Below are 12,689 nucleotides of genomic sequence, written 5' to 3'. Positions count from 1 at the left end.
ATACATACTTCATCACATAAAGTATGATTCAAGCTAGATTTTCTTGAATGATCTTTAATTCAAATCCTCATCTTCAAAACCCAAAAATAAGATAACCCTTATACAAAACCCATCATCATCACCGAAAAAAATGTTTTGAATAAGTTGACCAATAAAAAATGTAATGTTTACTTTCTTTGTTCTTTTTGCAAATATTCACAAAAACCGGTCAACCAAACAAAAAAAAACTCGAAAATTAAACAAACAAAAATTCAAAATTCAAAAAAACAAAAACAGTCACACAAACACAAACACATATAGTAGAGAAAAAACCCTTACATATGGAATTGATTTTTTTTTCCTTCACACAAATTCTTAATAATTAAGAAAAACAAGAACAACAACAAAAAAAAGGAACAACAACAACAACATAAAAAAAGGATAATACTATATATATTATATTTTTTTCCTTTTTTCAAAAAAACAAATTTACCAACATTATAGTAAAGAGAAAAAATCATCAACTTTTTGTTTTTTAAGAAACACAAGATCATGCCGGAATCTCAACTTTTCCTTTTTTTCATTTGATAATGATACTCTTGATCCAAAACTTAGTCATGCCCATCATCACTAGAAGAAGCTTTACGTTTCAAACTATTCGATCCTTCTCCTCCTCCTTCACCATCTGTATTAACATTATTATTATTATTACTACTGTTATTATTATTATTTGTAGTACTAATATTACTATTAGTATTCCCATTATTGTTTTCTTCATTTTTAACTTGATGTTCAGGATAAAGACTACCAGCATGTATATAAGGTTCATCATTACTTTCATTAGTAGTAGTAGTGGGTGGTACGATCGGTGGTAAACCAGTATAAGTTGATGATGAACCTCCTCCTCCATTTCCTCCTGCTCCGGGCGGAGTACTAGCTTGACGGTTTAATGGTGATGGTGATGAGTTTGGGTTTCCACTCGGTTGTCCACCGATCGTTCCAGAATGATTGGTTTCTTCTATGGTCCCACCACCTCCGCCACCTCCTGCTTTCGATCCTGTTTCTTCTGATTTCTGTTGTCGGTATCGCTCTGTATACTGCCGCAGAGATTCTATTTTTTGTAATAGGATTTTGAAAAGACGGTAATGGATTAGAGCTACCGATACATGTACTAGTACTTCAACAACGAATAACAAAGGGTTTAGAAAATTTACCTAATGGTGACAAATTATTATCAACTGCAAAACCCATCAGTGGTGCTAATTGAGCCACACTCTCAATTAACTAAAAGAACCCACCCCAAAAGTATCAATTTATCAGTCCCGATTGATCGTACCATCAAAGGAGCAATAAGAAAAAGACTTACTTCTAAACACCTCATTGATTTTTCAGGAATTCCGAATGTACCAACTGGGCTCATCGGAACCCTTTGAGATTCCCATTTGACCGTCTTGATAGCAGCAGCAGCGGCAGCAGCAGCAGCAGCCACTGCAACAGCTTGTTGAGCTTCTGCCATTTTTCTTTCTTCTTCTGCTAATGCTAGACTCCGTTTTCTCGCTGCTGCACTTCCAGATTGTCTTCTTTTAGAATTCGTTGGTTTAGGTGATGGTGTTGGATTATTAGATTCAGTGGTAGGTGGTGGTAATGGTATTAATGGATCAGGAAGTGATGATTGATTCGGAGGCGGTGAAATCAATCGATCAATCGTTTCGGTTACCAAAGCTCCTCTAGAGATCCATTCAACATGTGAAGTACCGATAAACTCAAATGAATCTAACTTCAATACTTCCTTCATCGACATCTCACCCCCATCGTGACTTTGAGTTGGAACATTGCACTTATACATATTTGCGCTCATTTTTCCAGCGATATCTACCTTGATCCCTTCACGATATTTGATGGACCATGTACATTCTTCACAATCTAACGCATATCCAACGTGAATGTGACGTCCTTCGGCGTTTTTGGACGGTGGTGAATATAGCGCCAGTTCAACAGGATTATCAAGTATAGGTGTCATCGATACCGCTCCAGCATCAAAGAAGATGTAGAAAAATCGACCCAGTGCAGAGACAGGAATATCTACAATAGTGATAGTCAGTAAAGATGTACTTTCTTGTCTCGCATCACAAGATGATCATTCTCATGGGACATAGAACGAAAGGGCTCACCAAATGATTTGTTATGCTCCGTCTTTTGATCCCACAGTGAAATCTTGAAATTCGCAGTATCAGTAAAGAAATCAGAAATAAGTTGACGAATATAATTCATTGGATCCTCCTGCTATAAAATCAAAAAAGAAACGAATCATTGGTAAGAGTCATAATAACGAATCAAAAAAATCGTAACAGACAAACTCACTCGACCTATCCTTGAAACACGATCAAAGAATTTATAAAGTCTCATTAATCCAGCATCAGCTATATGAGTGATTTCACTATTATTTGAAAACGATGTTGATGGTTGAAATCCTCCGATTTGAAATGGTGCATGTTGAATCAACATTGGTTTCTTATCAAGTTCTCTAGCTCCATCTGTTCCTGTCCTTGATGGACTTGTACTCATCTCACCCGATGAATTAGCTACTATTCCTGACTCTCCAACATTTCCACCAGGGGGTCTTGATGATCCAGGTATCATGCCGTTTGTCATCATTGGAGTCTGAGAAGGTCCGGCTGATCGCATGGCTTGGAAGGAGGCGGGTGAGGAAGCAGAATTCATTGCCTGGGGCTGCTCCGATCGTTGTCTCGGTGTCATTTGGGCTTGTGATTGTGATTGAGGTGGTTGAGAAGACTGTTTCTCACGCGCAGCTTGCGAATCCTCGCGTTGTTGCATATACTGTTGGACGGATTGTCGCTGTTGAAGATTCACAGATGGTGAAGGCGATGTCAAAGCAGGTTGATCGTCTGACGGCGTGGGTTGAGGATGAGTAGCGTTTTGTTGTTGTTGTTGTGCCATCTGCTGTTTCTGTTGAAGTTGTTGTTGTTGCTGCTGCTGCTGCTGCTGATTGGAAGCCTCCCGAAATTGTTGCAGTTGCTGAATGTTGGCCATGCGCTCGTTCTGAAGAGCCTGTTGAGCAGCAGCGTTTGATGGTTGCGTAGACTGCTGAAGGTTTGTTTGTTCTTGATTGGAGAGCGAAGATTGTTGAAGATGCTGTTGTGATACCGCGTTTTGCATATTGCCTTGTGCTGCTTCCATGGCGCGAACTTCAGCCTCAGAAGGGTTTCGCATTCCCATCGCCTCAGCTCTTGCTCTGGCAGCAGCGGCATGTTGCTGAGCCACTGCATGAGCCTGAACAGCAGCTTGCACCTGAGCAGGTGAAGCCTGTTGTTGGAATTGAAGTTGTTGCTCTCGCAGTTGCATTTGCTGTTGAGGTGTGAGTTGCTGTTGCAGATGTTGATTGATCATTTGTCTCTGAGCAGCCGATAATGGAACTTGACTTGAAAGATGGTCCGGATGATACATGAGACGTGATGGATGAGCCTGCTGTAACTCAAGCGTTCGATTGGGTTCTTCGCATTTGGGATCGGAAGAAGGTGGAGCAGGTAATCGAGCAGGCTGTTGACCTGGGGTCGTATTGACAGGTAAATTTTTGAACAGAGTCTGAGGTGTTGTCCCACCTTGACTTGCACCTGAAGGGAAAGGAGAATGCGACTGTTGAGAGTGAGCGGGAACGTGACTAGCTTGTGAAGGCGGACGGGCCGGATCGTTTTGAGACGGATTTTGGGCTTGAGAATGTGGACGGGCAAACGGAGGTCGAACGGGAGATTGACCAGGTAGTGGGGTAGAGCCGGAGGCATGATTCTGTCTTGCAAACATCATGGCTTGTTGAGGTGTCATGGCTTGCTGCTGTTGTTGAGCGAAAGCTTGCTGAGGAGATTGGGTTTGTTGCTGAAGTGGATTAGGTTGATTAGGTTGATGAGGCGAGGAGTTCATTCTAGATTGAAGAGCTTGAGCTTGGCTTTGTTGAGCTAGCTGATTGACATGTTGATGAAGGTGTTGACGCGGATGCATGTTAAGATGAGCTTGAGTATGCTCCGGCGATTGTCTCATAAGCTGTTGAGCGGCTTGCTGAACGGCGTGTTGTTGTTGTTGCTGTAGTTGCAACTGAGTTCGCCGCTCGCGTTCGAGAGCGATCTGGTGTTGTTGTTGAAGTTGCTGTTGATGCTGTGCAGCTTGTTGTTGCTGAGAGGGGTCCCGAGATGGGACGAGACCTTGAAGGAGAGGTGGTGGCATCACACCTTGTCTGACCCCCGGATTCGAATTGGGCATGGGTCGAACTCCAGCTGGTGTCTGAGCAAAGCCGTTCTGAGAGGGTTGCGAGCCTGGTCTAGAGATGTTTTGAGCGAGGTTTGCTTGACTTGGTGTTATTCGACCGTGTTGTTGCTGTTGTTGTGGCTGCTGCTGCTGTTGCTGCTGTTGCTGCTGTTGCTGCTGCTGCTGCTGTTGTTGTTGTTGCTGTTGCTGCTGAAGAAGGTGCTGTTGTTGTTGATGGGCATGCTGTTGTTGTTGCTGTTGATGGGCTTGTTGCTGTTGCTGTTGATGGGCTTGCTGTTGCTGTTGTTGAAGCTGGTGGTGTTGAAGTTGCTGAGCCTGAGCTTGAGCTTGTGCTTGTGCTTGTGCTTGAGCTTGAGCTTGTAATTGCTCACGCTGTTGAAGTTGATGTTGGTATTCATGTTGAGCTTGTAACATTTGTATAGCTTTGAGTCGATCAGCGTTAGCTCCGTAAGAGTTAGGACCCATTGATTGTACATCTGCTGGCATATTAGGTACTCGATTCAGTGCTGCTGGATTACCAGGAAATCCAGTGACAGCTCTCATTTGAGCTAAAGCAGTAAGATGAGCCGGAGATTGAGCTTGTTGAGCTAGCATTTGAGCGCCACCACTAGCTATACGTTGTTGAGCATGTTGAATTTGTTGAGGAGTTAATTGAGATAAATTTGTAGGTGGACCCATATTCGAATTGTTATTTAGATTCGAATGACCAAAGAGTTGTTGTGGTTGTTGAGGTTGTTGTTGTTGAGAATCTGACCATAATCTTTGTTGTTGTAAGAGTTGATGCTGTTGTGGAGTTAGATTAGATTGATTAGGTGGTATGAATTGTCTGATAGGATATTGAGATGATAAAGCTTGAGATCCCGATGATTGTTGCTGTTGTTGTTGTTGTTGCATTTTGATTAGAATTCGATTTTAGAGTCAAACTGAAAAAGGTAAACAACAAATCAATACAAAGACACAGTCACTCAGAGTGAGACCGAACGAGGAGAGAGTCAGTTTGATAAATCGAGGAAAGGGGCATACCATCAAAACTATCAAACTCATTCAAGATAAAACTCATAAAACACTTAAAATCAGCTAAAACTACTTAAATTCACTTAAAACCTTGGAAACCACTCAGATACAGCTTCCATAAATGTACAATCAGACTCACAATCTCCATTCTGGTTTCTATGGGAGCATCGCGGAATCGTACTTTTCGTGAGAATTCTCATGTGAGAATACACCCGTGAGAATACAGAACTAGGGTATCGGCATACATGTATTACACATATGCTTGCAGTGAGAGTTATCCGTACGGGTTTGCTGCGCACGGGGCTCTTACCCCGCCCCATCGCACCTTCGAAAACCCATAGCGCCGACGCGTCTTGTCCTCATTGGGCATCCTTCCATCAAATTTTTTCCCTTACATGAAACACAATTTTTTTTTCTGTTCTCAAAGATATGATCTCATTCCTTATAATGGCCTTGCCCTGCAATCTTTCGCATCATCACTTGCCTCCTCGCACGCTATGGTCTTCGGAAACCCCTACATCGGCGCGAAATACCGGCGAATGCCTTCGCACCCAACCTTACCCCTGCCAAAACATAAAGGCCTCGTTGGCCTTGCATGTCCTGACTGTCCGATTTCCAACGCCCCTTCGCTGATGTATCTCTCCGATAACGAAGAAAAAGATACTGTCAATGTAAAAGTGAGTAAAGATGCATCTTGACTTGTGATTTTGTCTCGCCATCCTAATGCGAATGCACCCTTTTCTTATGTTTGCCTTCCCCTAGTGCCCAAGAACTGTGCATTTCTACCGTACATTCAAGCTCAATCAACTCATTCATGAGATCGGATGCATCAACGCCGGTGCCCCTTACCCCATTTCTTTCGACCTTTCTGCTTACGGACCCCCAGTCAACATTCGAGGCTTACCAGCAACCCCTCGAATCAGTCCAACCAACAGCCAGCCAAAGACCTCCCAACGAGTCAAACGAACCGGGCCAGGGATCGATTGCGCTCGTCCCAACATAGGACCCACAGCCAACAAGCATAAGAGAGCCGGACATGCTGGATGTGCGCTTCGTTTCTGTAAATCCGTCAGTCCCGATTGTGTTCCTATTTGCATTGATCTACCTGATGGCATTCGCTGACTCCCTTGACTCGACAATGTAGTGCTGCCTTGAATATGGAACCCCTGGCCAATGCTACGTGCATCGCATCATCCAAACGCCACCCCCAGTTGTTGCTGTCCCCACAGCCAGCCTCGACGATCTTCCTGTCCCCAAACGTGCACGGTTACTTCCGGCGCAGTGTGCCCAGGCCATCGGCAGAGTCGGAACCATCCTTTCCGCAGATGGCCAGCTCCTTCTCGCCGCCTCGCGTGTGGACCAGGCGGAAGCGGTCCGAAAGGCCTCCACTCCTTCTATCGACCCAGGGAAGGTGATCAGCCTTCACCTTGTAACCCAGGTAAATTGAATCATTTTGTCCCCAAATTCACCATGATGTAACTGACGTTGATATATATATCACAGGGTGCCGATGCTCCCATCATCTCCCACTTTTTTCAAGACTGGCCCGTGGCCATTCTCAACGACTGTCAATCCCTCCTACGCGACGCACAGGCGGCCTCTGGTCCAGATTGGGATGGCCAGCTGTGCGTATGGGAAGAGCCCATGAGGAAATGGGTAAGCGCTCACCCCTGTCGCTTATTTCCATTGAATGACTCCATTCATTGACATCTTCTCTCTCCAGCGTGAAATCCCAGTGCATCTGCCGCACAAATATACTCGCACCTCAAAGAACCTGGTCTTGTGCGTACCCAAGCAACGTGCGAATCTCACCGACGAGCTCCAAGATGTCCTAGAAGGCCTTCAATTGGGTAAACCGATCGTCCCCCGAGTTCCAACCCAATCCGACACATCTGAAGATGTTCTTCAAGTTCCAACAGCATCATCCTCAATGCGACTCGTTGGCACAGGCATCACCCCCAGTGGTACTACACTCGGCCTCGAACTATGACTCAGCCAGACCCACACCACAGCCGTCGCCACAGTCACAAACCTCCACGTCACCAGAACAGAACGATTCAGTGCCTATCCCCTCAACCCCTGATTCATTACGTCTGGACGATTCACTTGTCCATCTCAATCCGGCTTTGTTTGGAATAGGCACCATCAAGGTACTCCTTTTTTAGGATTGTTTTTTTTTCAGATTTTGGCCCAGACCACTAACTTACTCTACCTAGAATATCTTGGGTCAGGTCGATGGGTCCCCCTTTCCCTCACCGTCGACACAATCAGATACTAGTGGTGCCACGCTGAGAGATTGGCCAGGTGAAGACACCCTGGTATCAGAAATGCTTGCTTGGTATCGATCTGCCGGCGGGTTTACCCCGCGGCGCAAGGCTCGCATCTCACTTTGGATCGAACAATATGGAAGTCAATTTAGGCTTAAAGACAAAACAGTATATCGCTACGCCGCCTGGGTTGATCTAGTCGATCTTGACAGAATGCAGGCCTGGGTGGATCATTGGCCTGAAGAAGGTGAAATCAACAAGCACAACATCACCGTGGCACGGACGAGGCGAAACTTCCAGCAAGAATACGACATCGTATGTTCCTTGCCCCACACGGCGGTGCGCGAGCAAGGCCTCGGAATTGCCCCAGGTCCTAAGCCAATCCAAAAGCGCCGACGCCTCCCACGAACCCCTACACCTACACATCCCAAACATTAATAAAATAGACCATCACCACGACAACAACCCCTTCAAATTTTCTTTTGAGTCTCTCTTTTCCAATGTCTGTGCTGCTCCAAATGTAGACGACAACCCCGACAACAACCCCTTCCTTTCATCTGTGGTACCCTTGTTTCCAATGTCTGTGTGCTTCGGCATAAGAATGATGCAATTACATCCTCTCACCGCCATGCCTTCTTAGACTTGCTGACCCTCGTCTCATCTAGCCTCGCGCCTGCTGCCTGAGTTTCAAAGAGAATAAGATCGCCCTTCTGATCACCTACTGACATCTACCTTTTCTTCAGTCGATTCAGATTCATCAGCTTCTCTCTGCCTCTTCGCCGACGATATTCATCTTGCTTGCCTAACTCAAGACATCACATACAACACTGCACCTCCCCGCCAAAACAACCCCAGTAACCCCAATTTTACATCTTACATCTGTTGTCAAATGACACGCATAGACATGTACTCGAGCTTAAAATTGGGTGGGTCTTTTCTGTACACCATATACATAACATCTTTTATCACTGATATCGGTCTTGGCTCTTTGTTTCTTTCTTTCGAACCTCTCCCTTGTAGCCTCCCCTGCCAAGTGCTTCACAACTTCGGAGGACCTTGGTTGGAAGGCGTTACCGTTCGACCAACCAGATGATCTATTTTTGACAAGAAACGACCCCGGCACCAGATCCAACTGGGTATTTGGGCTTGTGGAACGTCAGCAAACAACGCGGCGGACCCCAGACGTGTTAAAGTACAAGTGGGGATGTAACATCATCGATATCGACGTCAATCAACGCACCGCTCGGTTCTCCTACGATGGTCGTTACACATACTCAGCAGTTTGGCACACGGGTGCCGAAGATGTTACATTAGATGCATGTGCTCTCGACCGTACAAAGGATAACCTCCAAGATCACCTGCGATTTGCCCAAATGTATTACCACGCTGATTGCCTCCTCCAAACATTCAAAAGATTGCTCCTTCCCCTTCGCGAATTCAGTGATGCAGAATATCGTGTGCTTCGCAAATTGCACGTGGGTGACGAGTCATCTTCTTGAATTTTAGTCACGCCCACTGACTGGTTTTCCTTCCTACTATAGATTACCCAGAACCTCGTACTCTTCATTACCCAAGGTTCCAACAATAGGAGACGGTGGTTCAATCTACGTGAGAAAGTTTCCGCTAAGCCCGTTTGTATAACGGCCGAGGGGGGTTTCGGGCCGGAAAGTCGGGCTGCAAACCTCCTCGGGCGGTTCTTTGAATGCTTCACCCATTGGACTTACAACTATCATAATTGCCAAGCTTTAATCCACGGGTTCCGTGGTGATGGGTCCATTATCACTGATCTAGCTATGGATGATAACACGTCAGTATGGTTTGTTTGTACCAATCACCAGTCTCTTCCTGAATTGACCATTTTTGTGTTTTTGGTTTATGATAACGTAGGCGCGAATGGTTTATACAGCACCCATCCACAGCAGGGTGTCAAGCATTTGCGTCAAGACATGAATGCAATCACTTTTGTCGTAGCTTAGGTATGACAAAGCCATTACCCTACTACCCAGTTGGATCGCCACCTGTTAACCCTGATGAACAGGATTGAGATGATCACTGCGAGGGTTCAATTCACCTGGTTTTCAGTTAGCAAAGCATTCAAACTATCCATCGTTGTAAGACGTATTCCATAAGATAAGCAACTGCTTGACTTCTTTTCTTTCGACACACTCGTTCACATTTCTTCAACTTTATTTGTTGTTTTGGTTTTTGCCTATTCTTTCACTTGTTCTTTTAACAGTTTGTTTCCATCTTTACATAAAAAAAGACTACATTTTTCAAATTTGTTTTTCCCTGTGCTGTTCTCCCCAATAACAAAAAAGCTGCTGTTCTATTAAACATTTGGCACCCTTTCAAATCAAATCATGTCTGTCTTATTTACAAAAAAATGACTTGCAGTTCATTTTTTTCTTGAGTTTCATTCAGAGGACACTTCCCATGAGTGCATTGTTATTCAATCAAAAGAATACTTAAAAGAATACTTTTTTGGTTGCTGAGTGGTCCCTACCCCATAGTGTAATGGGGTAGACACCATTGACCAAGATAAACATTTAAATGCTGGGTTCAAGTTCATGGACATGGTACCTTCTGCATATACTTTCAACTAGGTCACACAATCACTCTTGGAACTTTTGCATTGTCATGACACACTATCGACACATGTTATGAGCCCATACGTAGAATATGCTTGTATGCTTATAGTGAGATCTTGCTCTACTAGAGAGTCTCGAGTCAGAGATTTTATATCCTCACGTTGCAATCTTATCATACGTTCAAGAACACCCTTTTGTAGACCCTTGATCCCCAACTCACGAGGTCCTAATAACACACTATCAATGCAATTGAGAGGTACACAATATTTGCAAGCACTCACAGGGGAAATCATCCAGATGAAATATGCTAACAAGACAACATGCATACACATGTAAGTAATTTCTAGATTGTAGTTATTTGCAATTTAATTCTGTTTAGACAACCACTACAACAAGCCACCACCCCACAAATTCTGATGTAATAATTGAATGAGAGAGTGAGAGTCAGAGTCACTTTGTCACTTTATCACTATGGCTATCTATCTCCTTAATCATCATGTACCATACATAGTCATGTACATACATAATCATTACATACATTGCTATCCTATGTCTTTAATCATTATGTATACCATACACACATTGAAGACGTGAGCTATCAAACACACCACACACTGGCATATTGATGCCTGGTTGGGGGTTGTACATGAACAGTACAAAATCAGGATGTTGTGCACACCGCCCCCCTTTTCACCACGTGTCCACATGTATGCGAAAAAGCTGACGCACCAGTCAGTGAGCAAGGTTGATTTTAGGTCTCAATTTTTTTTGTCAATTTGAGAAGGACCCTTTTTGGTCTCTTAGACCAATAATGTCTGCAGATTAACCCTCTTGTTTGAAAGAATTTGCATGCTTACATTTGCGTGGCAGTCACTATTGTTGAAGTTTTCTATCTTCAATTCATTGATACTTTATTTCTCTTGTTGTCTTGATAACGATAAAAATACATCAAGAATGTTTGTGGTACCAACTGCTCCCCCCGTGTTCCTGGGCTACCCTGATAGTCACACATTATGTGTGTGGAGGATTTTTAATTATGATGGTTTGATTGTTGTCCTTTACGCTCATGTTTTGGCTTGGTTGTGATTGTTAGTTATGGATTATGCCTTTAACTTATCTCTATTATGCCTTTAACTTAATCTCTTGTTCACCTTATTTTGTTTGGCTGACCGCGCAATCAGACTGACGTCATCAAGAGCAAGCATAGAAGAGAGTGTGATATTCTTTGGCAGGCAAGGAGCACTTGGGAGATGGATCTGTTTCCAAGCATGCATAGAGAGTGATGGACAGTGTGATCTTCTTGGACTACTGGGGAGTGTTGATCTGTTTGCAAGGATTGTGAGAGGGAGGAACAACCCGGATCATCAGCCAGCAAGAGGGTGCTCATTCATACTACACAACCTTGAGGTTGAGTCAATGGGCTACTGAAGTTACTTACAGACCATGGGTGAGGAAGGAACACTAAGTGGAGATAGATTCCTTGGGGGATAACACACAGCCTGGTTCCGCAGCAGCCTCTACAGAACCAAACATGACAGCTAAAGCACTCACTAAAACTCTTAAGACCACACCATACCCAGGAGATACAGTGAATGTGCAGAAGGCCAACGCTGATGCAAGGCAGTACAAGAATCTAATTACTCTCTGCAGCATTATGTCTAATACATATAATTGATTGTTGCTGACAGGTGTATACAAATTCATACACCTACACCCCAATGTGCAAACATCCTTGGGGGCCTGTGAAAACAACCCCCTTGATCTTGGGGGCCTATAAGATCAAGTTCACGTGATGCACAGAGGGCTGAGTGAAAGCAGCAGTGCAATCAGAAACTGCCGGCATCAGCACGCAGCATACACAAACTTTACAAGATGTACTCATTATCACACAGCCCAGACCCTACAGTGAGTACCAATGGCTTTGCAATGTGCATCAGTTGAATACCTTCTGTCTGTAGTTTGTCAATTTACTCAGGGGCATCATTCCCAAGGCAACATCGCACCTGTATCTTTCCCAAGTGTTGTGCTTGTACGCACTGGAATTGCATCCCAGACCGACGGTAGCAAACCCCTACACCTACACAAATAGGCAATCACCACGACAAAAAACCCTTCACAGTTTTGCGTGCCTTGTTTCTCCTTTTGGAAGTATTTGGTGTAGTTGAATCAATCATGTTCACTATTGATTCAAAAAGGCGATTTGTCTTCTTGGATTAATGATACTTGTAGTGAGTTTATTGAAACTTAAGTAGGTGTTACCATATAATTCCAGCCTCAAGACAATCAGTTTAGTTAAATCAGTTTAGTTAACAGTCATTGCAACCAATCAATGTTTATGTATCACCCAATCCCCCAGGGTTTCTATCAATAACCATCTCAGGGGTCAGACACCATTTGAGATGGTTATTGATAGAAATTTTTGTTGAGCTATCAGCCCCAACTGCCCATGTATGCCCAAATACTTATGGGAATGAATGTTCTATTGCCAACAGTTCATTGAAAACTGTCATATTGTTACAAATTGTTAGATCATTAGGTGTAACAGTTGCTCCCGGAGCCTACG

At 44.0% G+C, this 12,689-nt stretch overlaps 2 protein-coding genes across 2 annotated transcripts; one reads left to right on the top strand and one right to left on the bottom strand.

Moving 5' to 3' along the window:
- Positions 1-590: 590 nt before the first annotated feature.
- On the bottom strand, positions 591-5,151 carry MELLADRAFT_113083 (uncharacterized protein; the record flags this gene model as incomplete). The annotated part of the gene is made up of 5 exons (XM_007417723.1): positions 591-1,156; positions 1,194-1,263; positions 1,346-2,061; positions 2,151-2,262; positions 2,341-5,151. 5 exons carry the CDS (start codon positions 5,149-5,151, stop codon positions 591-593), a joined length of 4,275 nt encoding a protein of 1,424 aa, XP_007417785.1.
- Positions 5,152-5,768: 617 nt separating this feature from the next.
- On the top strand, positions 5,769-9,582 carry MELLADRAFT_94977 (uncharacterized protein; the record flags this gene model as incomplete). The annotated part of the gene is made up of 11 exons (XM_007417702.1): positions 5,769-5,948; positions 6,034-6,339; positions 6,416-6,709; positions 6,775-6,927; positions 6,995-7,180; positions 7,221-7,421; positions 7,503-7,908; positions 8,282-8,464; positions 8,559-9,013; positions 9,080-9,345; positions 9,426-9,582. 11 exons carry the CDS (start codon positions 5,769-5,771, stop codon positions 9,580-9,582), a joined length of 2,787 nt encoding a protein of 928 aa, XP_007417764.1.
- Positions 9,583-12,689: the final 3,107 nt, after the last annotated feature.

Source organism: Melampsora larici-populina (assembly GCF_000204055.1).
Source record: "Melampsora larici-populina 98AG31 unplaced genomic scaffold MELLAscaffold_77, whole genome shotgun sequence".
Taxonomy (NCBI): Eukaryota; Fungi; Basidiomycota; class Pucciniomycetes; order Pucciniales; family Melampsoraceae; genus Melampsora; species Melampsora laricis-populina.
Note: the sequence above shows the minus strand (reverse complement) of the source record. Positions and strands in the feature narration are given on the sequence as shown.